The sequence below is a fragment of the Acomys russatus genome, chromosome 5 (assembly GCF_903995435.1).
Source record: "Acomys russatus chromosome 5, mAcoRus1.1, whole genome shotgun sequence".
NCBI classification, from domain to species: Eukaryota; Metazoa; Chordata; class Mammalia; order Rodentia; family Muridae; genus Acomys; species Acomys russatus.
In genome coordinates, this window is record NC_067141.1 from 28,028,968 (window position 1) to 28,055,920 (window position 26,953).

The 26,953-nt window shown below is 54.7% G+C and overlaps 3 protein-coding genes across 9 annotated transcripts; 1 reads left to right on the forward strand and 2 right to left on the reverse strand.

Annotated features, from left to right (window-relative positions):
* Nucleotides 1-31: 31 nt before the first annotated feature.
* On the forward strand, nucleotides 32-3,107 carry Kcnk7 (potassium two pore domain channel subfamily K member 7). The gene is made up of 3 exons (XM_051147055.1): nucleotides 32-473; nucleotides 2,061-2,459; nucleotides 2,860-3,107. Exons 1-3 carry the CDS (start codon nucleotides 155-157, stop codon nucleotides 3,090-3,092), a joined length of 951 nt encoding a protein of 316 aa, XP_051003012.1. The 5' UTR covers nucleotides 32-154; the 3' UTR covers nucleotides 3,093-3,107.
* Nucleotides 3,108-4,473: 1,366 nt separating this feature from the next.
* Nucleotides 4,474-22,892, reverse strand: Ehbp1l1 (EH domain binding protein 1 like 1). 7 transcript variants are annotated; one of them, XM_051145918.1, is made up of 20 exons: nucleotides 22,684-22,892; nucleotides 19,482-19,539; nucleotides 19,191-19,286; nucleotides 18,428-18,481; nucleotides 18,157-18,335; nucleotides 17,946-18,076; nucleotides 17,452-17,487; nucleotides 17,287-17,358; nucleotides 17,026-17,200; nucleotides 14,124-16,857; nucleotides 13,487-13,644; nucleotides 13,348-13,396; nucleotides 12,066-12,764; nucleotides 6,668-6,737; nucleotides 6,507-6,559; nucleotides 6,284-6,407; nucleotides 5,922-6,021; nucleotides 5,087-5,160; nucleotides 4,892-5,006; nucleotides 4,474-4,766 (listed from the first exon to the last, which is right to left on the reverse strand). In XM_051145918.1, exons 1-20 carry the CDS (start codon nucleotides 22,785-22,787, stop codon nucleotides 4,667-4,669), a joined length of 5,181 nt encoding a protein of 1,726 aa, XP_051001875.1. In that variant the 5' UTR covers nucleotides 22,788-22,892; the 3' UTR covers nucleotides 4,474-4,666. The 7 variants fall into 7 exon arrangements, with proteins under 7 accessions (XP_051001875.1, XP_051001880.1, XP_051001879.1 ...); XM_051145923.1 differs by having other exon boundaries at nucleotides 14,124-14,285; nucleotides 17,160-17,200; nucleotides 22,684-22,889; XM_051145922.1 differs by having other exon boundaries at nucleotides 14,124-14,291; nucleotides 17,160-17,200; nucleotides 22,684-22,889.
* A 1,854-nt stretch (nucleotides 22,893-24,746) lies between these two features.
* On the reverse strand, nucleotides 24,747-26,926 carry Fam89b (family with sequence similarity 89 member B). Its single transcript, XM_051145925.1, has 2 exons — nucleotides 25,913-26,926; nucleotides 24,747-25,525 (listed from the first exon to the last, which is right to left on the reverse strand). The coding sequence occupies exons 1-2, from the start codon at nucleotides 26,201-26,203 to the stop codon at nucleotides 25,247-25,249; spliced, it is 570 nt and encodes a 189-aa protein (XP_051001882.1). The 5' UTR covers nucleotides 26,204-26,926; the 3' UTR covers nucleotides 24,747-25,246.
* Between the last annotated feature and the right edge of the window lie 27 nt (nucleotides 26,927-26,953).

A 26,953-nucleotide genomic window follows, 5' to 3' on the forward strand; every position in this document is an offset into this window, starting at 1 on the left:
CCAGCTCACCTCCCTCCCTCCACACTCACCCCAGTCATCTCAGCCACCTGCCCACGCAGCACCTCCTCCCAGCCACACCCTTTCGCAACCCCTCCCTGGTGCCTGTAGTGGCTCAGCCTGCTCTCTCTCGCCATCCCAGACTTAGTGCCATGCTATGGGGAGCCTGAAACCCTGGGCCCGATACCTACTCCTGGCTGTGGCGCACCTGCTGGCCATGGGCCTTGGGGCTATGGTGTTTCAGGTCCTGGAAGGCCCTCCAGCACGCCAGCTCCAGGCCCAACTCCAGGCTGAGCTGGCTACCTTCCAGGCAGAGCACAAGGCCTGCTTGTTACCTGAGGCCCTGGAGGAGCTGCTAGGTGCAGTCCTGAGAGCCCAGGTCCATGGAGTTTCCAGCCTGGGCAACGGCTCAGAGGCAAGCAACTGGGATCTGCCCTCAGCTCTGCTGTTCACTGCCAGCATCCTCACCACCACCGGTAGGCCACCACCACCACCACCAGGCACTCCAGGAGGAGGACCTGAGAGCCATAGAGTGCAGCCCTTCCCCCATCCCAAAGCTCCCGACAAAACGAGGGCTCTATCAGGCCTGACATCACAATTGGGGCTCCCCACAGAACACACCCTAACTGGTGCCTCCACTTAAGCTGCCAGGAGGGGTGTGGCCTCCCCAGCCCAGATCACATAGGCCTGAAGCCAGGCAGAGACTACAGCAGGGCTGGGATGGACTCTTGGATGGAGAGATGCTGTAGGGAGCACAGCCTAGAGCCTCGCTCTGAAGAGAGGGTGAGGAGAGGAAGCAGTGATGTGCTTGGAGCCCAGTCAGCAGGGAGTAGAAGTAGATAGTGTTAATGAGATTCCTGGCTCAGAGAACAGATATGCTTAGGCACAGAGAAATTAAGATCTAAATGCTTTTTAAAGTGAAATATGTATTTCTAACTTCATTTCCAATTGGCTGGAGCAGAATGGGGCCAGCCTTTAGGACACATGCCCACTGGCCTACCTAGTCCTCACTATTCTCTCTCTCTCTCTCTCTCTCTCTCTCTCTCTCTCTCTTTGTTTGTTTCATAGCCTTGGCTGTCCTGGACTTGCTTTGTACCAGGCTGGCCTCGAACTCACAGCGATCTGCCTGCCTCCGCCTCCCGAGTGCTGGGATTAAAGGCGTGCGCCACCACCGCCCGGCTCAATCCTCATTATTCTCTTACCTCACATCTAACTCCTATGAGCTTTGGAGTTTGCAAGCTGTGGACCCTGCCTATCCTGTTCTCCCAGCATGCCCCACTCTTCCACCTCCATCTTTCTTGTTCCTGTTTCTCTGGCTCTGAATGCTGTCTCTCGTGTGTGCTGTCTCTTTGCAGAACATCTCGGTTTCTTCCCTGCTCCCCTCACTGTAAACTAGTGCCTGGGCAGGTTTAGATTCAGTCCAGCATAGGATATGGTACACAGAAAGACAGGATATACATTCGGGGAAAGAGAGCAGATGGCACACCACTGGTTGTAGATTTGGAAATATCGGTTAAGATAAGAACCAATAAGCCCCAGGAAGCCAGCCGGGCGTGGTGGTGCACGCCTTTAATCCCAGTTCTCTGGGAGGCAGAGGCAGGTGGATCCCTGTGAGTTCAAGACCAGCCTGGTCTACAAAGTGAGTCTAGGACAGCCAGGGCTACACAGAGAAACTCTGTCTCAAAAAAACCAAACCAAACAAACAAACAAACAAACCTAGGAGTCCAGAATCAGGCTAGGGGTACACACAGCAGTTGTAGAGCCCTTGCCTAGACTGCGGGAGGCTCCCTAGATTCCATCTGAAGTACAGGGAAGGAGGGGCGGGAAGGGAGGATAATGTCGGCTCTAATTTGTTCCAGCTACAAAATGTCTTCAGGATTAATTTTCCAGGAAAGACAACAGTAACCCAGTGAGGTTAAGGGACCAGACCACCATCCAATGAAAGAGGATCCCACCCTGAGGCATTTGTGTCATTTCTGTGGGAGGTGATGGAGAAAACGTGACCCCCACCCCCATAGACATCTCACTCAAAAGCTCACTGCCAGCTCTTCTCTCTTTTCCAGGCTATGGCCACATGGCCCCATTATCCTCGGGTGGAAAGGCCTTCTGCGTGGTCTATGCAGCCCTTGGACTGCCAGCCTCTCTAGCGCTTGTGGCTGTCCTGCGCCACTGCCTGCTGCCTGTGTTCAGTTGCTCAGGTGCCTGGGTAGCTGTTTGCTGGCAGCTGGCACCAGCCCAGGCTGCTCTACTGCGGGCAGCGGGACTGGGCCTCCTGGTGGCCTGTGTCTTCGTGTTGCTGCCAGCGCTGGTGCTATGGGGTATACAGGGCGACCGCAGCCTGCTAGAAGCCATCTACTTCTGCTTCGGTTCACTCAGCACGATCGGCCTAGGGGACTTGCTGCCTGGCCAGGGACGTGGCCTGCATCCAGCCATTTACCACCTTGGGCAGTTTGCACTTCTTGGTAAGTCCAGAAAACAGGAGGGTAAGCCAGGCGTGGTGGCACACGCCTTTAATCCCTGAAGTTGGGAGGCAGAGGCAGGATCTTCCTGTGTTTGAGGCCAGCCTGATCTACAAAATGTGTCCCAGACAGCCAAGGCTACACAGAGAAACCCTGTCTGGTTTGGGGGGGGGTGGAGAAAGAGGAGGGTAGAGGGGCCTGGACTACAGCTCCCATAGATCACTAGGGGCTACAACTCAAAGAGAGATCCTACCCCAAGACACAAGATGGATGTGTAGTCCAAAGAACACTGGGGACCATGTTGAGAGTTGCAAGTGGCGTCCGGGTGGATGATCACACTGGGAAGTGAGTGAGGAGCAGTGTGAGCATCCTAAGAGCTGCCCCAACTGCCTCTTCTCTCCAGCTTACTTGCTCCTGGGGCTCCTGGCCATGCTCTTAGCAGTGGAGACCTTCTCAGAGCTGCCACAGATCCGTGCCATGGTGAAATTCTTTGGGGCCAGTGGCCCTGGACCCGATGAAGACCAAGATGGCATCCTAGACCAAGATGAGCTGGCTCTGAGCACCGTGCCTTCTGACAGCCCAGCCGTGGAACAGATCACGTCAGGCCCAGCATCAGAACCGACCCCAGCTTGCTGATGAAGTCAGGCGGCAGTGCAGCAGGAAGGGGGCGTGGGGATGACGACGATAAGGAATAATGGTGATGTTTAAAATTAAATGGGCTGCTTAGCATGCACCAGGGGGGCTCTGGGTCAGTCTTCCAGCACCAGAAGAGTTCAGCTGTATGAATATGTGTGTGGCAACAACAGAAAAAGTAGGGGGCAGTGCACTTGTGCATGGAGGTGTGGAGCATGGCCAGAGGTCAAAGGACAACCTTGTGAGGTTGGTCCACTCCTTTCATCTTTAGGTGGTTCCAGGGATTGAACTCAGATCCTCAAGCTTGCCCTACAAATGCTTTTTTCCACTGAGTTATCTTTTTCCCCCAAAGATTTATTTATTCTGTATAGTGTCTGCCTGCATGTACACCTGCATGCCAGAAGAGGGCATCAGATCACACTATTGATGGTTGTAAGCCACCATGTGGTTGCTGGGAATTGAACTCAGGACCTCTGGAAGAACAGCCATGGCTCTTAACCACTGAGCCATCTCTCCAGCCCCCACTGAGTTATCTTAATAATTCATATCAATATTTTTTTTTCTTTAGGACAATGTCACTGAGTTCGAGGCCAGCCTGGGCTACAGAATGAGTTTGAGGACAGCCAGGGCTACACAGAGAAACCCTGTCTTGAAAAAGAAAAAAAAGCCAGGCGTGATGGCGCATGCCTTTAATCCCAGCACTTGAGGCAGAGGCAGGCAGATCGCTGTGAGTTTGAGGCCAGCCTGGTCTACCAAGTGAGTCCAGGACAGCCAAGGCTACACTAAGAAACCCTGTCTCCAAAAACCAAAAAAATAAAAAATAAAAAATAAATAAAAAAAAAAAAGAAGAAGAAAAGAAAGAAAAAGAAAAACAAAAACCCAAAAAAGAACAATGTAAACACATATAAACCAGGCTGGCCTTGAACTCAAAGCAGTCTACCTCCCTAGTGCTAGATGTAAAAATGCATGCCACCCACCAGCATAGGTGAGGCTGGCCTTGAACCCCTGACCTTTTGACCTCCACCATCACCCCAAATACTGGATTTACAGGCATAAGCCACCATGCCTGTGTTTAGGATTTTCTTTCAAAAAGCTTTTCCTTTCTGCCCTCACTCTTGGAAGGACACATCTGTGAACCGCTGAGCTCAGCCCGCTCCAGGTTAGAAAGCATACACAGCGTTATTAGTCTTAAGTCCCGCCCTCCTCCTTCTATTGAAGCCCTACAGAGAAAAGGCAGGCGCAGGTTTGTCCTAGTCCAACTTTATTGCTCCAGACACAGAAGGGAAGGAGGATGTGGGCGGCATCCCCTGTGCCATGCCTTGGTAGACCTAGGGGAAGAGATCTGTGCAGCGCGCCTGGGATCCTGGCCACCGCCAAAACATTCACACACACACACACACACACACTCAGCTGAATAAATACTGCCTGGCATGTTCGGCTGCTCCAGTCCCCAAGTCTGGGTCGGCCCTGCTTCTACCCGCTGGAGGAGCATGGGGCTCTGTCTTCTGCTGTGCAGGTCCGGGAGTGGCGAGGCGGGTCCATGTCCAGAGAAAGAAAGGGCGAACCAGGCAGGAGGCTCAGCTCAACGTGCAGCGTTCCCGCCTGCTCAGCTGCCGGCTCACCTTGCGACGTCGCTGCTCCAGGCCGCGTTCCAGGCGCTCATCTTCCTCCAGAGCGCTGGGGGCAGATGGGGGTGGGGTGGAAGGTTGTTCAAGTCAGTCTCCAAATTTGGCCCTATTTGTAAGCCCTCAGAATCGAGGCATGGCGTTCCAGGGGTGCGCCCATCCAGGTCCCCCACTCACATCCGTTCCTTCTGGTCCAGGTTCCGGACTAGTTCATCCCTCTGGTTCACCAGTGACACCAGCTCCTCCAACAGGAGTTGCTCCCGGTGCTGCTGTGCGACGGTTTTCTGCCACTCTAAGTCCAGAAGCTTGAGTCAGGAGGGTGCCGACCCTAGCCCCTGCTCCACCTCCAGCCGCTGCCGTCCCATTTCCCACCTTCAATGGCCAGCATGGCCCGCAGCTCCCGGCTCAGCAGTTCAAACCTCCGCTCCAAGTCCTGCTCCTCGATGCTGATGGGGAGGGATGCCGTGTTAGACCAAACCGGATGCAAGTGTCCAGGGCTGGGACCACCACATCTCTACTGCTTTCCACGGAGGGCTGGGAGAACCTCGGTGTTCTGTCCAGTGCTCCCTTCAGAGTTCAGCGGCCCTTCAGTTACACTCCGGATATGCCTGCTGCTCCCTTCCCACGCCTCTCTTTTATACAAAGACACCCCCCAAAAGGAATATTTGGATGAAAAATGTAAACTAACATTTCTCTGGGGGAAATGGCTTAAAATGCAAGAGGGAAGCAAAACTGCCTCTGGTGTGCAGGGCGGTAAAGGAAGTAATGGGGAGAGTGGCTCCACCCCACTTGTTTGGTTGGTTGGTTTTTCGAGACAGGGTCTCTCTGTGTAGCCTTAGCTGGCCCGGACTCGCTTTGTAGACCAGGCTGGCCTTGAACTCACAATGATCTGCCTGCCTCTCCTCCGGAGTGCTGGGATTAAAGGCATACTCCACCACTGCCTGACAGCCACCCGGCTCCTGAACCTGTTCAAATTCCTCTCAGGCTGTTTTCTAACTCAGGAGTACCAGTTCAGTAAGTTAGAAAGACAAAATATTAATAAGATGGTTGAGCAAAATCTTTCCAAAAGATCTTTGTAGAGGGAAGAAAGAAGTGACTAGCTCTAACCGAAGTACCCTAGGCTGCTTCTATCCTCCAGGCAGTCCTGGACCAGCTAGGCAGCCCGGTGGGTGGGAGGGTGAGCAGGAGGCTTAGTGCCCAGACTCACAGCAGCTGCAGCTGGTCCTGCCTCCGGATGAGTGCGTTCTTCTTGTTGACCAGAGTGAACCATTCCTGGATCAGCACCTCCTCCTGCAGCCTGTTGGCACCTGAATTAGGCCAGGACAGTCACCAGAGCTGCCTCCTGTCAGGGCAGAGCAGCCGAGGATCGGGGAAGGGAGCTTGTGTTCCCCCCTCCCCCTCACCACCCCCCACCCCTGACGTAGCATCTCAGACTTCTGAGCTACATGCCTCCAACAAGCGTCTTCCAGTCACTAAAGGGACTCTAGCCAGCCTCCTGCCAGCTCCTCCCAAGGTCAGGGCAGATCTAGGGAGGTTGTTGAGGAGTGAGCCCCCAAATGCCGGTCCCACCTGATTCCATGAGGCTCCTCAGCTGCTTCTCCACCTCGGAGGCTCTCCCGTCTATCTGTCCCTGCTCCTGCTCCAGGGCCTGCAGCTCTGCGCACACATACTGACTTGTGTCCTGGAACCGTTGCTGGGAGTGGAAGTGGGGGGGAGGCAGTGGGCCGGTGAGTTCATCGCAGGCCTCACTCAGAAAGTACCACGACAGTCCCGCCCACCTAGCCCACCTTACCAGACCAGCCTCTTCTGCGCTGGGAGGTGACTCCTCTGCAGGAGGGCTCCCACCTGCAGATAGAAACGAGGCTCGGTCCCTCCAGCTAGCAGAAAGCCCTCAGGAACTCCTCTGGATGATTTGTGAGATCGGTCAGCACCCCTACCTTCCAAACTACTCACCGGGAGGCTGCTGTGGGGTTGTGGTTGTTTGTGGGCCAGAGTCAAGGCTGGAGTCGGGGTTTGGGCCTTCCTGTGGAGAGAGTCAAAGGAGAGGTGGGATGGGCTCCCCACGGCCCCAGCCGCTGCAGATAACCATGCCGCTCACACACAGCGGAGGGAGGAACCTCAGTCTGTGGCTCCAGGCCCATAGGCACCTCCTTCAGGGTAAAGGAAAAGCCATGCCTTCACTCTCGTCCCCTCTGCTCCTTTGGTGGCTTTGAGTTGAAAGGTCTTTTAGGGTAAGTCAGTGGTAAAAGGTTTGGAAAGCCAAGCAGGGACCCGGCCATTCCCTTTCCTTCAAAGAATCCCCTCAGGTCACCTGGCTCTTGTCATTTAGTGATGGCACCCATGGGACAGCGAACCGCCTTATTAGGAGCTAGGCTATCCTGAGTCAGTATCTACCTTCTGGCCAGAAGGGGGCGCCCTCCTACCTGATAGGATCCTCTCTACCAAGAGCTGACAAAGCTCTTTGTAGAGACTGAAGAATTTTATTCTGGAAAATCTAAGTCTGGCCCTCGTTGTACCCCATTCCCTGTTACTAGGGCCCAATTGTTTTTTAAAAATATATTTATTTTATGATATGAGTGTTTTTCCTGTATGTATGTGTGTGCAGCACATCGGTGCCTAGAAGAGGGTATCAGATGGCCTTGAAGAACCCCTGGAACTGGAGTCATGAGCCACCATGTGGATGCTGGGAACCAAAACTCTGCAAGAGCAGCCAGTGCTCTTAACCCTTAAGCCTACTGTCCAGCCCCTGAGGGCTAACTTTTAACTCACCTAACAGTCTGGCTCCTAAGACAATACTGTTAGCCACTCTTCCAGGTCAGAGGTGCAGAACACAAAGGAGTTGCCCCAGTGGTCACCCCAATGTGTGCCCCTCGGACAAGTCTTCCTGGCCCAGGTGCTATTCCTGTCCGGACTGGATTAGCAGTGATGTCAGCAGCCACCGCCCACGCCACCGCCGTGCCACCACCATGCCCTGCCAATCACTTCACTCCCAAGCTGAGAGGCCTTCCCAAAACATTTACCCATGGTGCCTCTCTCCACACCCCATCTCATCCCGGAGTCTCACTGCTCAGGACAGTGGGGAGCTTCCGCCCCACTCCCCTTACCACTGCAAGTCTCACAAGGTCACCACCCTCTGGTCACAGCAATGGACTGTCAGTTCCCTAAAAAGCTTCCTGGCTCTGAAACCAGCCTCCAGCTTGAGTTGCTCCAAACCAACAAGACCTTTCTGGCCCAGCATGGACCCTTCCTGCAAGGGGCCCCTCAGACTTCCCTCCACACCCCCTGCCTCTCTTCCTGGCCATCCAGCGCCTGGACCCCCACTGAGGCAGAGATCTCCCACCCTACACAGCTCCTCATGCTATTGGTCACTGTGCCTTCTCTAACTAACCAGAGGTGGCCCATTTATTTGGGACAGGGTCCACCTGCCTCTGTCTCCCAAATGCTGGGATTAAAGGCATGTACCACCTGACTGCCTTTAAATATTTTTTTTAATTTTATTTTTGTTATTATTAATTATATACTAGTATGTGTGCGTGTATATGTGTGTGTGTGTGTGTGTGTGTGTGTGTGTGTGTGTGTGTGTGTGTGTGTGTACATGAGTGAGTGTGTACAGAGGCTAGAGGTCTCAGATCCCTCTAGAGCAGAATAGGCCCTTGTGGACCACCTGATGGTGGATCCTGGGAACCGACCTTGGGTCCTCTGGATTAGCAGTAGGTTGTTTTTGTTTGGTTTTTCGAGACAGGGTTTCTCTGTGTAGCCTTGGCTCACTTTGTAGACCAGGCTGGCCTTGAACTCACAGAGATCCGCCTGCCTCTGCCTCCTGAGTGCTGGGATTAAAGGGGTGTGCCACTACCGCTCGGAATGTTTAAAAAATTAAATATTTATTTTTAATAGTGTGTGTGTGTGTGTGTGTGTGTGTGTGTGTGTGTGCATACACCCGTACAAACACGTGCCACATGTATGTGGGCACCCTCAGAGGCCAGAGGCACTGGATAAGCTAGAACTAGAGTTGTAGAGTTGTGAACTGCCTGTCTTGTGTACTTGGAACTGAACTTGGGTTCAGAAGAGGGTGTCAGTCCCTGTGAGTTTGAGGGCAGCTTGGTCTACAGAATGAGTTCCAGGACAGCCAGGGCTAGCCTGCCCCACTGGGCTTGAGTGTGTCTTTGTGTGTAAAACGGGGACAGATCCCAGCCCTGATGCAGGCAGGACTCAGACAGGCATCTAGGGAACCATCTAACCCCCACTTTCGACATCATGCTGTGATGGCTTCATGACACTTTACAAAGGGTTTTCACGATTTTGATCCTTGTCATCAGGAAGAGCGCAGAGAGGTGCACCTGGGATGCTGAGCAGAGGGGAGGAGCCGAACACAGCCTGTGAACTGCGTGGAGCCCAGCAGAGGGCGCTAATTAGTACCGCAGGCTCAGAACCCAGGTTCATAGCAACAGGGCCCTTCACTCCTTTCATCGTCTCCCTCGACTAGTCCCAAGCTTAAAAGGCAGGGAGGGGCGCTCCGGGAAGCCGAGAAATCCTGGAGACAGCCCACCTGGCAGAGTAGGCAGGATAGGAGGTTGGGATGGCAAACCTCAGCAGCATTCATTCTTACTCACACCAGCCCTGGTAGGAACTGCGAAGCTTCTTCCTCATGTCTGACCCAAATTCCTCTTTCTACACTCTCCTTGCTGGCTGAACCTAGAAGCACTCATGTCTCTCACACAGCTGCTTCTATCCCCGCCTCAGCCTCAAGGTGCCTGACCTCATCTTACTCCAGGCCTTGGGGAGCTTCCAAGGACGGAGTCAGGCTGAACAGCCTCCGGAAACAGTAAAAGCAAAGTCAGCCAATGAGAGAGCCTCTTCTCTCCTGGGTCAAATATCTCTTGCCAGGGAGATGGCAGGAGGAGGGCCTGGCTTGGAAAGACCAGACTCAGCCCCAGAAGGGTGAATGTTGTATCCTCCCCTTTGTGATTTAAGGAGCCACTGACTAACAGGGCTGGAAGTCAGACCTCCAGGACCTCCTGCGGCAGGAAATGCCTTGCTACTCCTCAGACCCAAGTTCCCCAGTCTCTGGACCCTCCCTCGGGGCTCCTAGTCTCAGACTGGCTGCAATGCTACCTGGGAACTTCATGGAAGTGACTGTCAGTTCCCTAAGTGAGATCTGAATGTCCTCGATGCCACCTTTTTGTGTGGGTCTCCGCATGTTGTATGTTTGGTTGTGTGTGTGTGTGTGTGTGTGTGTGTGTGTGTGAGAGAGAGAGAGAGAGAGAGAGAGAGAGAGAGAGAGAGAGAGAGAGAGATGGATGACCTGAGACCTACAAAACATGAGAGTGGAGCCACTCTCCCAGGCAAGAGCCCCACCTCCTAACTCCCATTAAAGCTCAGGGGTTAAATACTCAAATATTCAAACCAAATATCAGCTGTCTTCCTCTACCACATTCCACCTTGTTTTCCTTCTTTCTTCCTTTTTATTTGTTTGTTTGGTTTTTTGTTGTTTTGTTTTGTTTTGTTGAGACAGAGTTTCTCTGTGTAGCCTTGGCTGTCCTGGACTCGCTTTGTAAACCAGGCTGGCCTCAAACTCAGTGATCCGCCTGCCTCTGCCTCCCGGGTGCTGGGATTAAAGGTGCTCACCACCACACCCGGCCCTTCTTTCTTTTTAAATTAGATTTATTCGGCCCCACAGTGGTGGCGCACGCCTTTAATCCCAGCACTCAGGAGGCAGAGGCAGGCGGATCGCTGTGAGTTCAAGGCCAGCCTGGTCTACAAAGCGAATCCAGGACAGTCAAGGCTACACAGAGAAACCCTGCCTTGAAAAACCAAAGACAAAAAATAAATTAGACTTATTCATGAATGGGGGAGTAGGCTAAGTGCCACATCATCTGCATGGCAGTCAGAGGACAACTTGTGTGAGTTGGTCCTGTCCTTCCATCAGGCGGTTACCAGGGACAGAGCTTAGTGACAAGAACCTCAACCTGAGAAGCCACCAGACTCTACCTTAGTTACTGAGGCAGCATTTCTCACTGAGCCTGGAGCTCATTCATTAGCTCTACTGGATGGTCAACAAGCCCTAGGGAGCCCCACCTCCACCTCCCAGTACTGAACTACAGGCGCATGCGATCACACCCGGCTTTGTACAGGCATTTTACACAGGGCTGGGGATCCAAACTGAGGTCCTCCTGCTTGTGCTGAGAACACATACCAACACACACACGCACACACACACACACACACACACACACACACACCCCAGCCCTGGGATATTTTGTTTTGTTTTTAAATGGCCTAAACTTCTGACCTTTCTGCTTCTACCTCCCAAGTGCTGGGTTTGCAGGTAGCAGTCCCCACACCCAGTATTTTGTTGTCATGTAGTGACACTGGGGTTTGAAACCAGGACCTCTTAGGCAAACCTCTACCCCTGAGCTATTTCCTTAGTCCTCGATTTTTCACCAGGGAAAACTGCCCATCGAATCAACTAACTCGAGGCCCAGCAGCTTCCTCCACAAAGCCTTTCTCAGCTCATTCCTTCCAAACGCTTGGACCCATAGCTGGGCAGCTGCAGGGGTGCAGCAGCCCATTCTGTGGTCACCCTCGGATTGAAAGTCTGTGGCCAGAGTTCATCTTGGGTCCCTGAGCTTCCTGTAGTACCATCTCTCCTTTAACACACTGCAGTGTGTGTGTGTGTGTGTGTGTGTGTGTGTGTGTGTGTAAGAGAGAGGGGGAGGGGGAGGAGGACGAGGAGGAGAGAGAGAGAGAGAGAGAGAGAGACAGAGAGAGAGAGAGAGAGAGAGAGAGACAGAGACAGAGAGAGAGAGAGAGAGACAGAGACAGAGATGACCTGAGACCTACAAAGAGGCATGAGCCCCACCTCCTAACTCCCATTAAAGCCTCAAGGGTTAAATATTCAAGCCAGAGGATCTGGAGGCTGGGAGGAGCTACTGGGGCCACAAGAGGGCGGTAAGTATCCCTGCCCCTAGCTACAGGGCAAGGAGGTTGCTAGGTGACACCTTAGGCCACACACAGAGAAAGAAAAAAACCCCAAAAGCCAACGCTAAACTTGGAGCCTTCTAGGAACCTCGGACTACAGCCTATAGCTCTATAAACTGGGTACCAAGTGTTAGAAACTGCTCACATACACAAAACTGGCTACAGTCTAGGTGTTCTGGATCCGTGGGCTTTGTCTCCTGACCAGCGGACCCTTCTGCAGCATCAGGGTCCACCTAAGGGTGTCCCAGCATCCAGCTAAGAGGCTTCTCTGCAGCCGCCATTTCTGCAGCACCCTTAACACAGGGGCTGCTCCAGACCCTTCTCTGAGAACTCCCCACAATCCTATGCTGCAGCAGGCTAGGGGTGTACTCACCACAGCCCCGGATCCTGCAGGTCCCGGTCCCACTGCAGCTCCAGAGTCTGGATCATCCACAGAGAACGAGTTGCTATTCCGTAGCCTGGATCGCCTCTTCTTTAGCAAATCAGCGTCACGCACGTGGGAGAACGAGCCGTGTGCTCGGGGTGGCGGTACTGGCCCAGCCTCCCCATTGACCGAGGACCGTCTCAGTCTCGCACCACTCACACCACCTGCTGCCCCGACTCCGTTCACCAGCCCCTCTGTGGGGGCCACGGGGGACGTGGACGACCGGGCTCTGGTGCCGTTGGAGGGCACCTCTGGGGGGGTTGCTTCCTGGGCAACTTTGGCCTCCCCATCCTTCGAGGTGCAGCTCAGGTCCGTGTCTCTAGAGTCCGCCTTGGGTACCGCCCCAGCGCCAGGGTTCATGGCCTCTTTGGGCTCAGTAGGCACTTCAGCCCCATGCTCTCGAAGCCGCTGCGCCAGGTTGCCTGCGTCCAGGCTGTCGGGCAGGCTTGGCTGGGCGTTGCCCACGCGATAAGTGCCAGACCCACCGCCGCCCTCCAGTTGCACCAGCTGCAGCTCCTGCCCAGTGCAGAAGGCGCGGATCTGACACAGGTACGTCATGACGATGAGCTTGTCAGGTACAGACAGAAGCACCATGTCCACAGGCTCCAGCAGCCGAGACACGCCCAGGGATGCGAAGCCATCAAAAGCCTAGAAAGGGTGTACTCTGGTCAAAAGCACAGAGATCCAGCGACTCTCCAGAACCAAGCCCGCCAGCCCCCGGGGGGTCCCTGACTCTTGAGCCAGGATTTGCTTAGAAACGCCTTCACCCTCCCATAGAGGGAAATCTGACATCAAGGCCCGCCCTTGCTGTTACCTAGCAACTGCATATCGCCTACCCAGTTATCAAAGGATGATTTGGGGAGAAAAAAATTTTTTTACAGAAAACATGCTTTTAAAATTAAAAACGCCAGGCATGGTGGCACATGCCTTTTATTCCAGCACTTGGAAGGCAGAGGCAGGTGGATCGCTGTGAGTTCAAGGCCAGCCTGGTCTACAAAGCGAGTCCAGGACAGCCAAGGCTACACAGAGAAACCCTGTCTCGGAAAAACAAAAGCAAAAACAAAAAACAAAACAAAAACAAAACAAAACAAAAATTTAAAACACCAAAACAAAAACTAGGGCAAACAATGTAATAGCCAAAAAGATTTAAAAGTTCTGAAAGCCATGGCCCCTGCACCTCAGACTCTCCAGCCAGCAGCTGACTCCAAGCAAAGCTCCCTCCTCATCTTACCTGCTTGTTGTTCTGTTTGATGTCCAGTGGGTCAAGGGAGAAATAGTCACTGCAGATAGAGAATGCTGGTAAGAAATGGATGGCACTTATATCTCAGCAGGCCCAGTCCCCATCCATCCCCAAGTCCCCAGCAGCTCACATCTTGTCTGGGTAGAATCGATGTAAAATAGCACAGAAGGCCAGGCCGTTGCGCCAGGATGTGGTGAAATTGGTGATGCACACACCACGGTAGCCACTGGTGACCTCTTGGCACCACTCCAACAGGGACTGGCTGGAGCTGACCAGGGCGGGTGGTGCCTGGGGACACAGGGTGGATTAAAGGATGTATCCTAAGGACTTATATCCTCTGCCCCTTGGAGGAAGCTCAGGCCTGGCAGGAAACCACCCCAGCTCTGAGTTTGCAGAGATCACCATAGCACTGGGGTCAGGCAAAAGGGTTTCTGGCTTCGGGTAGGGGAGTTATCTGCCAAGTTCACCTAAAAGGTCAGTGGCACCTAGGCAAGGTCAGAGGTCACCAGCAGCCACACCTCAAAGTCAGCTCAGAGATTGATAGCTCCATGCAGCCTAGCAGGGTAGGAGGGCTAGGGCATCCTGGGAGAGGAGGGATGAGGGACCTTCTTGAAGCTGAATCCCACCCTCCCAACCCCCACCCCCACCCCGACACACACTAAAAACACACATCTTGGTCCACTAGGTGGGTCCATGCAGAGCCACTGTTCAATCAGCCCCAGGTTAGTGGAAGAAGCGGACTGGACCTCAGTGGCCCCCATCCCTACCTGGCTGCCTTGCAGCCTCCTGTCCTCTTCAGGCTCCTCTGGGGAAGCGGCCCCCGAGGGCCTGGGTACCTCAGCCCCTGCCCCACTGGCCACTTGTGCCTCTTTGAGGCTTTCATCAGCTTCTTTTCCCTTTGCGGTTCCCAAGACCCAAGATTCTGCTTCCTGGGCCTCAAAAATATCAGATTTATTCTCGGGAGATGCAAACCCCTCCATCTCTAATTCCTGGGACCCCAAAGTCCAAGATTTGGTCTCTACTACCCCTACAACTTTAATTTCTGTCTCTTGTACTCTGGGTACTGCTGACCCTGCTTCCTCAGCCCCCGAACCTCTTTGCTTAGTCTCTGGGACTCTTGTGGCCTCATATTGAAGAGCTCCCAAAGCTCTGGGCTTCTGGACCCCAGAAATGTCAGTCATTGCCTCCTCAGACTGCAAAACTCCAGTTTCTGCCCACTGGGCCCCCAGTACCTCAGCTTCTGGCCTGGAGGCCCCAGAATCCCCTGGGTCTATTTCTTGGGCCTTGGCAATCTCAGCGTCTGCTTCCTCAGTCACTGCTCCCAGGAGCCCTGACTCCCTGACTGCTGTCTCCTGGGTCTCCAGAACCCCAGACTTTACGGTCTCGCCTCCTAATCCTGGGTTCTCCGAACCCCCTAATTCTGCTTTCTGGATCCCAAACAACTCAGCACCCACTGTTTCTGTCTCTACCTCTGGGGTCTCCCAAATCCTCCTTTCTGTTTCCTGGTCCTCCAGTATCTCAGACTCTTCCATCTTAGCTTCCAGCCCAGGAACTCCTAACCCCTCAGATGCTTTTTCCTGGGTCCCCAGTAGTTCAGCTTCTGCCCTTCCGACCTCTGTCTGTGATACCCCAGTGCCTCCCACCTCTGTCTTCCGGGGCTCCGATATCTCAGATTCTGTTATCTCAGCCACAGAACCCCCAGATAGCTCCTTGGCCCCCAATGTCTCAGGAGTTCCAGAGACACAAGCTGAAGAGGCAGCCTCTACCTCCAGGACTGTGGGTGCCTCAGTTCCTGTTCCCAGTACCTCCTGCACCCCAGATGGGCTCTCTGGAGTCCCTAAGCTCTCGGCTTCCACTGTCCCAGGGTCTACCTCCTGAGTCCCTAGGTCTCCTTCCCCTGTCTCCGGGGAGCCATCAGTCTTGGATTCTGGTGTTTCAGCTTCTACCCAAAGGACTCCACAACCTGCAGATATCTCCTGGGTTCCCAGCATGCCATCTTCTGTGGTCTCTATCACTGAAACATCTGTCCCCTGGGCCCCTGCTGTTCTAGATCGCATCTGTGGGGGCCCTGAACCCTCAGATGCCACTTTGTGGATCCCTGATATCTCAGTTAGTGCTGTTTCAGTCTCTGCTCTTGGAATCTTCCAAGTCCCCACCTCTGTCCCCTGTGTTCCCAACACATCAGACTCTGCCATCTCCACCGCTAGAGCCTCCAAAGCTGCGGCCACCACACTCTGGGTCTCCAGTATTCCAGCTTCTGCCTCTCCAGCCTCTGTCTTCTGAGCTCTCAGTATGTCAGCCTCCATCTTCATCCTGCCAGCCCCCCCATCTGCCATCTCCTGGGCCTCCCATATCTTAGTTTCTGCTGTCACTGTCTTGGTACCTGGAACTGTAGTACCCCCAACTTCTGTTTTCTGTATCCCAAATTCCTTAGGCTCCCTTATATCAGCCCCTATCCCCAGCATCCCCAGAACCCCAATCTCTTTATCCTGGGTCCTCAAGACCTCCAACTCTGCTGTTCCAGTAGCCTCTGACTCCAGGGCCTCTGATCTTGTTATTTCTGACTCCTGGGCTTCCAATATTTCAGATTCTGCTGTTCTAGTCTCTAGATCTGGAGGCTCTGGTCTCCCAATATCTGTCTTTGGCGTCCCTATAGCCCCCTCCCAAGGCACCCACTCGGCCTCTGTTTCTAGAACCCTTGGCTCCCCAACTTCTGCCTCCTGGGCCCTCAGATCTCTAGATATTACCCCATGGCCAATTGATAGGATGCCCTGAATGCTGCTCACCTGGGGCCCAGCACTCGCTACTCCAGCAGCAGGGCCCTGCTCCTGGCCTGTCCTCCCAACAGCAGGGGCTTCACTCCTAATCTCTGTGCTTTCTCTCTCCTGGCCAGCAGGCCTGGCACCCCGGAGATGCCCTAGATGCCCTTCAGGCTCAGCTGGAGGTGGGTTCAGGTCACTGGGAGCCTCTTCCTGGGAGCCTGCCCTCATCCTCCTCTGAGCACTCCTAGGAGGAGCCTCAGGAGTTTCCCCGAGTCTTGCCTTAGGCGTCAGCTCTGTAGCCTCTGGTCCTTCCATGGCTATAGGTTGTACCTTTGACTTCTGCTCAGCAGCTACTTGATGAAGTTTTGAGCTCTCTTCAGCCTCTCCAGCTGTGGTACATGACTTCTTAGTGTTCTTCTCTCCGTTTCCTGCCCCACTAGGCCCTGGCCTGTCCTCAGTGTCTCCCTCTTCAACTTTGGATCTTTCTCCTCCCAAAGCATCTCTGGAGCCTCTGACCTCAATGTCTGGTTCTGGTCTGGCTCCATGGGCCTCTGTCCTGTCCTGAGAGCTTATCTGGGCTTGGGTCTCCCCAGAAGAACCCACTCCTGTTGGAGGGTCCTCTGAGGTATTAGGGACTTCATCTTCCCTGTAGGGGACTGGGGACCGGGGTACATCAGGGCCTTTCCGGAGCCGAGGGGCTGGGGTGGGGACCATGTCCTGGCCAGGCTGCCTGGTAGACCTGAGGAAAGAGCAGAAACAAGTATTGTGGGGGGGGGGTCTTCTTTTGGGACCCACTCTCAGCTCTGCAGCACCTTTTAGAATGTTATAGCACTTGAGAGGATGGCAGAGACTTGGAGGGGGGGGTTGTGTGTACTTGCTTCTAACGGCAACGGGGCTGGTTCCTTACCTTGTCTCTGGTGGGGTTTGTGGGGGCCTTGGGGTTTCAGGACCCGCCTGGCCCCCGGCTATAGCAGCTGGTTCTGACCCCTGGCCCCGGGAGGCCCTGGCCGGGGGCGCAGGGGCACTCACAGGGGCACTCACAGGGGCAGGGCTGGTATCTTCAGCACAAGAGGGTCTGGCAGCTAGGGGGGCGGGAAGGAAGGGGATGCTGAGGCCTGCATTGTGACATAGGTCCAGTCCCCAACCCCAGTCCCAGGCCAAGCCTCACCTGCCTGCTGGGGCCGTGTGTGGCCTTCATCATCATCTTCCTCACACAGTGACTTCAGCTCTCGGGAGAGATCTGAAGGGAGACCCATGGGAGGGATACAGTCAGCCAAGGCAAGACTCTACAGTTTGGGCCCCACCATGACCCCAGCTAGAGTTCAGGGCCTACCTGGGAAACGCCCCAGTCTCAGGGCACAGCCCCGGCCTTTGAGAAGAGGCAGGCCCACAGATGCAGAGAGAGAGAGAGAGAGAGAGAGAGAGAGAGAGAGTGAGTGAGTGAGAAAGAACCACAAAAAAAGGAAGGACAAAGGGCTTTGAGGAGGAGAGGGGAGTGAGAGCAGAAGGGAGGGAGCAGACAGAGGGGAGGGGGATAGGAGACTGGACAGAGGCCACAGTTCCTGTGACACAGCTTCTCTGAGCATCTACCTAGGGATGAGATGACCAGGAACTTGGGGAGACACTGGGGAATCCACTCTGCTCAAGACTGACACGCCTAGGACCAGGACCAAGCTGGGACAATCAGAGCTGCTGAGCATACTGAGCTCCTATCACTCAGCATGCATGAGGCAGCCCTGGCCCACAGCAACCAGCACTGGGGACCCAGGGATGCTACACCCATCGTAGGCCATAGCACTCTCAAGCCACAGACAACTGTGAGCCCACCTGACTGGGCCCCTCGAGGAGCCCCAGGACCATTAGCTTCATCCTCGTCGCTCTCAGCAAAGTCATCCAAGTTCCCTATGTCGCTGGGCTTTACGCTCATGAGGCTGGCCAGACTCTGCATGTCATCATCGCTGTGGGTTTGAGGTCAGGGGTGAGAGGGCTGGAGTCTCTGACCACAGGCCAGGGCCAGGGAGGTCGGGTGGGAACTCACGTGGCACGGCCTTCACGCAGCAGCACCCCAGAAAGGGTGAGGCTCAGCTCGGCATGAACTACCTTCACAGACCTGGGCTTCAGCCGCAGTCGAAGCGGAATCTGAGCAGGCACAGGCCCTGCGTGGCGGGCCAGGTTCACATCAACCGTGGCCAGTACCTTCCGCTGTCCCTTGGACTCCTGTGGGTGGGAGACGTGGGGACAGAGGGAGAAGCATCAGTTGCTGTCTTGAGGCCTCTGAAGTCACAGGTCCAACCTACCCAGACACTCACGTTTTCAATAATAAAAGTCCATTCTTTGGCTTCATACTGGTCCACATGAGGGTCCTGGAGAGGAGAGTACTGATGAGCACAGGGTTTCAAGGAGGGCAATGCTGGAAGAACAATCTGTACTGGCTGGGGGCGTGGGGGTGGTATGGGGTCATCATAGCTGATGTTGGAATGCACTTTGGCTTCTCTGAGTGTGTATATGTTGTACTGGACCGAACCCAAAGCATCATGCATGCTCTACCACTGAGCTCAGGTCCAGCCAGCTTTGTACTCTGATTCCTTTTTTTTTTTTTTTCTTTGTAAAATATGTATTTATTTTCATTTTATGTGTGTGGATGTTTTGCCTGGATGCATATCTGTGAACCACATTTGTGCATTGCCCACACAAGACAGAAGAGGGTGCTGGGTCCCCTGGAACTAGAGTTGTGAGCTGCCATGTGGGTGCTGGGAATGGAACACAGGTTCATTGGAAGAGCAGCCAGTGCTCCTGACTGCTGAGCCGTCTCTCCAGTTCTTGTACCCATGTACCCAGGCTTCTGATCCCAGGTGACTTTCTTTTTTTTTTTTTTTTTTAAATATATATATTTTTTTTCCAGGTGACTTTCTTAACTACAGGTTGGGTAAATGCTGCCCCGTCTAAAAAGACCTCTTCAGTAACTTGCAATAAACCCACGAACTTTTTGGTCCTACCACTTGGTTCTTCGCTGTGGGTGAACAGGCCACCAGGAGTGCCCCCCGTGGCTACCCAGCATCACCAGAGACTCACTCTGTACAAGGTCACCGAGATGTCCACATTCTCAGGCACCATCCACACCACAGTGCCACGGTATGGGTTCTGGATGCCAGGCTGCCAGCTGTGCGCCTTCAAGAGAAAGTAGGAGTCCCCCCTGAGTACCATCACCCCCTTTTCTTCCTTCCCCCATCTTCCTTTCTCCCCGTAGACACCAACATGACTTGAACATGGTTACACTCTCCCATCGACTACCATCTACCTCCCCCTTGGCCCTGCCTTTGACTCCATCCCAAGCTGGACCCCCCATTTGCCAATCCTTCTCACCTTGGAGCAGATCCGCCGGTTCCTCCGAGTCCATACCACAACCAGCTTGTCAGGCTGCCTGGAAGGAAGGGAAGAGCCGCTTAGCCAGGCCCACTCTAGCTTCTCCGTCTTCTCTTCCTCCTCTCCCTAGCTCCCTGGGGTCTGTCTGGGTCCTCTTCCCAGGGAGAGGGCATGGGCAGCTTCTTATCTAGGCCACAAGGTGTAGGTGGGGCAGCTCAAGCAGGGCGGGGCAGGGACTAAAGGGCGCAGGGCCTGGACAGATTGGAACATCATGGCCCCGCAGGGTCCGTGAAAGACAGGGACAGACAGGGACAGCCACATACACAGGTGTGTGCACACATGGAACCATGGGGTAAAGTCTCAGGGGTAAAAGAAGTCCATTTGTTCAGAAATACTTCTAGAAGTTCAGCCCTGTTCTGAGGGCAAAGCAACTGAGAAGAAAGACTCGGGGGCTGAGAGAAGACCCTTTTCTTTTTTTTTATTTAAAGTTTTATTTATGCCGGGCGTGGTGGCGCACACCTTTAACCCCAGCACTCGGGAGGCAGAGGCAGGCAGATCGCTGTAAGTTCGAGGCCAGCCTGGTCTACAAAGTGAGTCCAGGATGGCCAAGGCTACACAGAGAAACCCTGTCTCGAAAAACCAAAAAAAAAAAAATAATAATAAAGTTTTATTTATTTATTATGTATATAGTGTACATCAGATCTCATTATAGGTGGCTGTGAGCCACCATGTGGTTGCTGGGAATTGAACTCAGGACCTCTGGAGAAGCAGTCAGTGCTCTTAACTACTGGGCCGTCTCTCCAGCCCCCTGAGGGAAGACCCTTAAGGGTAAGGAAGGTAGAAGAAAAGTATAGGCAAGAAGGAAAAATAAGCCTGGCTGGCTGGTGCAGATCTTCAGTGTTAGCATGTGGGAGGCAGATGGAGGCAGGTCTTTGAGTTCAAGGGCAGCCTGGTCTACATAGCAAGTTCTAGGCCAGCCAAGGCTACATGGTGAGATGCTATCTCAAAACTAACAAACGAACAAAAAAGTGGTGTGTGTGTGTGTGTGTGTGTGTGTGTGTGTGTATGAAAGAAAATAAATTAGCAAGTGACTCTTAGGGGCTGTGAAAGAGCCTGCCTGGGCTTTGAGGCTGGGAATCTGAGCAGAGCCAGGAGTGGAGGAAGTGGCTTTGTGTGCAGATCCTCTGAGAAGGCTCCAAGGGTAGGAACTGGCCAAGTGCTAGGATCTTAGGGGAGTGGCAGAGGCAGAGCAAGGGTAAATGGACAGAGTAAGGCCCGGAGTGAGGGCCGAGAAGCGCAGGGTTAGCTTGCCACTAGACACCCCCACATACACAGCTGGTCTGCTGTGGCTAGCCCTTTGTTGTGTTCAGTGGGCCTGAGCAGGGTCAGGCAGGACTCCTACTTCCTCCAATCCAGGGACACTGAGCATTGCTCTGAAGGGGTGATGGCGACAGAGCCCAGGGAAGGTTCGAGGAGACTTCCATGGGACAGTTCCACTGAGCAGCAAGTGTATGTTGCACAGACTTGGGAGAGCGAGACAAGCAAGGAGAGAGATATGCAGAGCTGGTCCTTGACAAGGTGCTGACATGTGGCTGGGCCCCCTGAGGACAGGGCCTCTTTGGGTTAACATCTAACCTCTGCCCAGGAGGGGGTGGGGTTGGCCAAGAAAAGGATCAGATGAGGGTAGCACAAAAGACCCCCCCCCACCCCCTGCCTATTTCCAGCCCCACACCTGGGGACTTAGGTCTGCCAACTCAACACCTCTCTGGAGGCCGAGGCAGGACAACCAAGTGGCTTGCTGTTAACCCTTGAGGTTTCTGAGAAACAGAAGTAGGCCAGATAAGGTCACACAGATGAGTCTCCAGTCCTCTGACCCAGAAGTAAGCAACCATTCTCGGGCCCCAAACCACAGGCAAGGGCCCAGCAAAGCCTTCCCAGAAAAGAGAAACAGCAGGGGTGCCTAGGGAGGGTGTGGCCTGCTTGGGCAGCCTGACTCAGGCCGGCACGCCTTCTTGGGAAGCCATGACCTAGGCAGGGGCAGCTTCCTGTCCTGGGCTCCTGGTTAAGAAGGCCAGCAGGCCTTACCCATGCTGCTTGTGACTCAGCCCACAGACACTGTCTGTACCTCTGTCTGCTCACCAGAACCATGCCCAGCGTCCCTTTGGCCTCACTCAGAATGCTAGAGCAGGAGCCAGAGGCCAGAGTTCAAGTGCCAGCCCTGCTGTGTTACCTAGCTCCTATTCTCCCCTAGCCTTTACTGCAGAAAGGGCCTCTCAGGGGCACAGCAAGTTCAAGGCCAGAGATCATGGTGACTGTCCCAAGCACCCTAGCCTCAGCCCACTCCTCTCCATTTAGGCTTCATGGTTCCGGCCTACCCCAGCTCCCCCCGCCCTGGGAGTCTATATTTAGCCCCGCCTGGCCTGTGAGGCCCCTACAGCTGTGCCCTAATCCAGCCAAGAGAAGCTGACACCAGTGAGCACATATATTTAGGGTGTGACGAACAGACCAGGGCAGCTGCCTGGTGGGGGCAGGTGAGCCAAATACCCCCAGGGCTCTTTGACAGTCCGAGACAAGGCCTGTACTCTCTCCTGTGTTGTCCCCTGGCCCAACTACTTTTCCTCCATAGACCTTCTCCTCCTGGACCATCTCCTAAGACCTCAGGCCCCTTTAAGCCTCTCCCCGCCTCCCTCCTCATCCCTCCAAGCTCAGTTTCCCCTTTTAAGGACATTGTGGAGACTTCTCCAGCCTCTGGGGCCCACTCTAGCTGAAGGGGGGAGGGGCAGAAAAAAGAGAAGGCCACATCTTCACTCTGAACCAGACTAAGACTCATGAAGTCTTTCCCAGCCTTGGCCACCTGGAGACTTAAACTTGTTCTGTTTTCCGCTGCCACCCTGCACCACCGCTCTTGGCTTGAGGAAGCTCAAGCCTCCCTCCCTCCCGCCCTCAGTCCTGACCACAGCTGATTTAAATGTAGGCACAGATTCTCTCGCCTGCCTGTGACTCTTGCCTCTGACAAGGCTCTCCACACCTCGAAACTCCTGGAATCCCCCAAGCTGCAAGGCACTAAGGTGCCCGGAATACCTAGAACAGGAACCGCTTTAGCCGTTAGACTTGGGGGGATTTGCCCAGGCTCAAACAGGTCAAGCTAAATGGAGTCCCACATAAGTCTTGGGGTGCCCCTTCAGGCCTCCCTTCTACTCACCACTTCTTGGTGCACTCCAACACCAGTTCATGGTAACAAGCCACAAACTGGAACTTGGCGGCCCGCTTGCCCACCCTCTGCAAGCGCTTCCACACCGACGTCATGGCCCAAGCAGCTCTCGCCGACTTCTTCTCAAGCTCGGGGCTCCCGCTTGCCCCCAACTGTTGGCCCAGCCAGGGTCCCCATGGTCTCTGGTGCCCTTTTCTGCGTCTCCCGTCCTGTCCGCCCCGTCTGTGTAGATGAGTCTAAGGTTCGGACCTAGGCTGTGCTTGCTGGGGTGGCCGCTGGGGTCTGCCGGGTAGGCTGGCTGAGTTTGCCGGGCTGTCCCGGCGTGTCGAGCTAGCGCCGAGCTGCGAGAGCACCGTTTCCTGGAGCCGCACCCCCGGCCGAAGGCGGGCGGGGCTGCAGCGTGGGGCGGGGCGACCTTGCTTCCGGGACCTAGCGTCGCGACCCAGACACCCGGGTACCGGGTACCGGGTGGAGGGTACGAGTCCCGACCGCCAAGCCGGCTTGGTGAGAGCCCGCGAGCCGGATGGGGCTGGGGAGGACATGTGAGCTCCAAGAAATAACAGCCCTCAACTGGGTGCCACGCTCCAAAGAGCTGCCCCAGCCGCCTCCCTTCCTGCCTGCAGCCTTGTGGTACTGATTGGTACCCCGTTTCCCAAGTTTGTAAAGCAGACACCTATAAAAGGAAAAGGTTCAGGGTTCTGAGCCAATGGTCCTTAAGACACTCATGTCTTAACCAGAAAAGAAAAACGCAGCGTCCAGGAGTGAGCCGTGGTGGGGTGTACCTAGTGTGACTTCCCAGCTGGCACGAGGGAATACAATCCCTCACTTCTCACCAGCGGCAAAAGGTTCAAATACTGGGTTCTACTCAAGAGTGCCACCTTGGACAGAGAGAGTGCTAACAGCCTGAGCCTCAGTTTTGAAGTCTGTTAAATAGGGCCAATTATAGTTCCATCTTTTATGGTCATAGAAGATTGAGGCTTGGGAAAGGGGTTAGCTTAGGGACCGGCTAGTTTTGCCTTGTCTCACTAAGTGCATTCCGTTATCAGAGCTAAAAGAAAATGTGCACATGGGTGTTTTTTCCTCCTCCCCTGGGAAGTCCCTGGGGCGTTAGCTGCTGTGTTAACGCCTAGATTAGCCTTCTTATCACTCATCCATCCGCCTCGCATGGTAATGTGCCTCAGCAAGGTGTTTTATACCCAGTTAGAGAGGTGCCCTGGGGCAACATATGAATATGTTCTTTCCCATAGGACATCTGGTCTTTTAGGAACACCAGCCGGATGGCATCTCCAGCAGGCAAGTGACTATGGTAGGGAGTGGGGAGCAGTGGCGGGGTGCAACTTTGAGAATGTGGCAGGCTTCTTTCAGTGCGCTAGACTGGTTTTGTCTCTATTGGTGTGTGGTCCTTGGCTTCCTCTGTAAAGAAGCCCTTTATGTACCACCCTACAGGTCCTTCATGCTGAGGTCCAGGGGAGGTTGGGTGGTCTGAGACCGCAAAAGAGGTGCCTAAACCCTGCTGCCATGTCCCTTCCAGGGCTTGTCTGCGAACTGAAACTTGCTCATCGGCCTCCGCACCTCTCCCTCCCTCCCACCGCCCCCCTACAACCCACAGGCACGGGCTCTTCATGGAGCTCCCCCAACTAATAGCAATAGGCCCCTGGGTCAGCCAGCTCCGGCCCACCCATTTCCTGTGCCACGAGAACTCCACCCAGCACTGGAGGTGGAAAGTTTCTCTCCTCAAGATGGGCGGTTCCTTCCTTCCGGGAAGGCTCAAAGCAAGGAGGAAGGGCAAGCTGGGCTCCAAAGCTTAGATCCCAAAGAGAAAAGACTTGCCCGGCGTCATACAGCTACGGGCCGGGCTCTAGCGGCCTGGAATACTTCCAACCTTGTTCGCCCCTCCACACGCCCCCCGCGCAGGGAAGATTCGCATCCCGCGCCCCAAGCCTTTCACTAGGGGGGATCTTGGGCGCCACCTGCCGGCAGAACGTGGACCACACGTGCCAGAAAACACTATTCCCAACCCAGTACCAATTAACCACGCATTCAGAATACAATGTTGAAAGTGTTTATTTTCCCATCCAGGAAATGGCCTCTAAACTTAAATATCCAGCATAGAGACCTTGGCCTTTCTGGCCATGAGTGGCTGCAGAGATGGGTCCTGGAGCCCTTGTCCCAGGTAGTGGAACCCTGGGGCCACAGGTAGGGATGCCCCTGAGCCAGCAGCTGCAAGTAGCAGCAAAAGACCAAAAGGAGATGGAAGCTAGGCACTCATCCCAGTCCCAGAGACGCCGACGGAAGTGCAAGATACTTTGTGAGCTCCATGGTCAGACTAAGGGCTGGCCAAAGCTAGGGTGCACACACGTGGGAGAAGTGGGTGCCCAGTGCACTGGGCAGAGGCTGCAATCTTGATCGCTTTGCCAGATGGGTAGGTGCCTTGCCCTCCTGATGTGAGGTGAGGTGGTACCGGTGAAAGAGCAGGCACTGTCGACTAAGGACTTGCTGAAGGGCAAGTTTTGAGCCTTTTGTACGGGTGCGCATTCCTATCCACCTTAGCTTTTCAGAGACTGATCTGGAAGGCGTCCTGCAACCACTGGTCACGGGCATTGTGAGTCTGGGGCACGGTGAGGGGTGGAGGGTCTGGGGGCAGACTGGCATCAGGAGGCTCATCGTCATCAGACAGGCCGGCATCAGGTGGGTAGGAGCTGTCCGAGTGCAGGGAGGATGACAGGTCCTGGCACAAGCTCAGGTCTTGACACAGATGCTTGTAGTCCTGGATCGACTCATACAGGCTCCACAGCTGGCACAGCAGGGACATATCCAGCTGCCGCAGCCCCACCTGCAGACAACTGACAGTGGGCTGGAGTTGGGGTCCAGGCCACCCCCAACCCCAAAGCCCCTAACCTGGGTGACAACCCTGTCCAATCTTCCTGCGCCTTACGTGAAAGTTCTGAGACCAGATGACACTTGTCAACTGTGAAACCTTTAAGCCACTCCTTGGTCCTCGTTTATACAATAGTATAATATTCTCCAGCAAGACGAAATCTTTTTAAAATGCAAGGTTTTAAAAAATGCAACAATTGCTACACATTGTTACTCTCTTAGCTGTCCTAAGCCCTGCGACCAGATGTTGCCTGATGGACCCGAGATGAGGACACTGGTCCCAGACTTATCTCTGTCCTCCCCTCAGAGCAACACTACCATGGCGGGGCGCCCACCTACTCACCATCTCTTTGCGCAGCGCGGCTAGTGCCGAGTCGAGGTTAACCGGGCGGCGCGGGCCGGCTGCAGAGCCTGAGTTGGTGGCGCCGGCGGCGTGGCGGGGACCATCCGGGACGCGGGCGGCACGGCTCAGCTCGTCGTGGATGCGGCTCCGTTGACTATAGACGCGCTCCAGCTCCCTCCAAGAACCCCCACTAGCGTTAAGGAGGCCGCTGAGGCCGCGCGGTAGCGGCGGGAGCCCGGCCAGAGCGCAGCCCGCGCCGCCCGGCGCCTCAGCTGAGGGCAGCCCGTTCATAGCCGGGTCGGCGCGGGCCGCGATGCCGCCTGGACCCCCTCCAACGTCCTACTCGGGCTGTGGACCCCAGGCCCCGTTCCCCGTGGTCCAGCCGCTGCCGCCCGCAGGCCGCGCTTTGTTCCTTCCCAGACTCCTCGGACTCCGCCTGTGCTCCACCCCCTCTGCATAGGCGGGGCTTCCCTTAAGGCGGCGACGACTGTGGGGGCCCGGCAACCCACCAAAGGAGAACTGGAAGGGTGGGGTGAGGCCGAAAGGGTCAAGGATTCTTTGGCCGCTCTTTTTGCTGCCTCATTCCTGCGGGATTCCTCTGCTAAAGGAAAGATTCTAAAAATGTGGGGGTGCGGGGGTCGGAGTCTGGAGTTAACACTGTGCCTGCCTCTTGAAGTGCATTGATGGGTGGCCCCCACAACGTGTCAACATCCCAGGGGGTATAGGATGGACTAAGATGATAAAGCCAGGATGCTCAAAGGAGGAAAAGGAAGCCACCAAGGAGACCGAAACCTCAGGTAGCACTCAAGTCCAGAAGGTGGAGGATAGGGGTACTAGATCAGACAATGCTAGTGGCCCACTCTTTGAGAAGGGTGAGGTCACTCCTTGTAATAAGGTGTCCCTGGTCCCTCTCTACCGTTTATCCCTTGTCCTGAATGCAAAAACTCATCACTCCGATAGAGAAGACCACGGAAAGGTGAGATGCCAAAAGAAAAGAACAAGCATGGTTAGCGCTGGGGCTTGCATGACCGCTCAGAACTA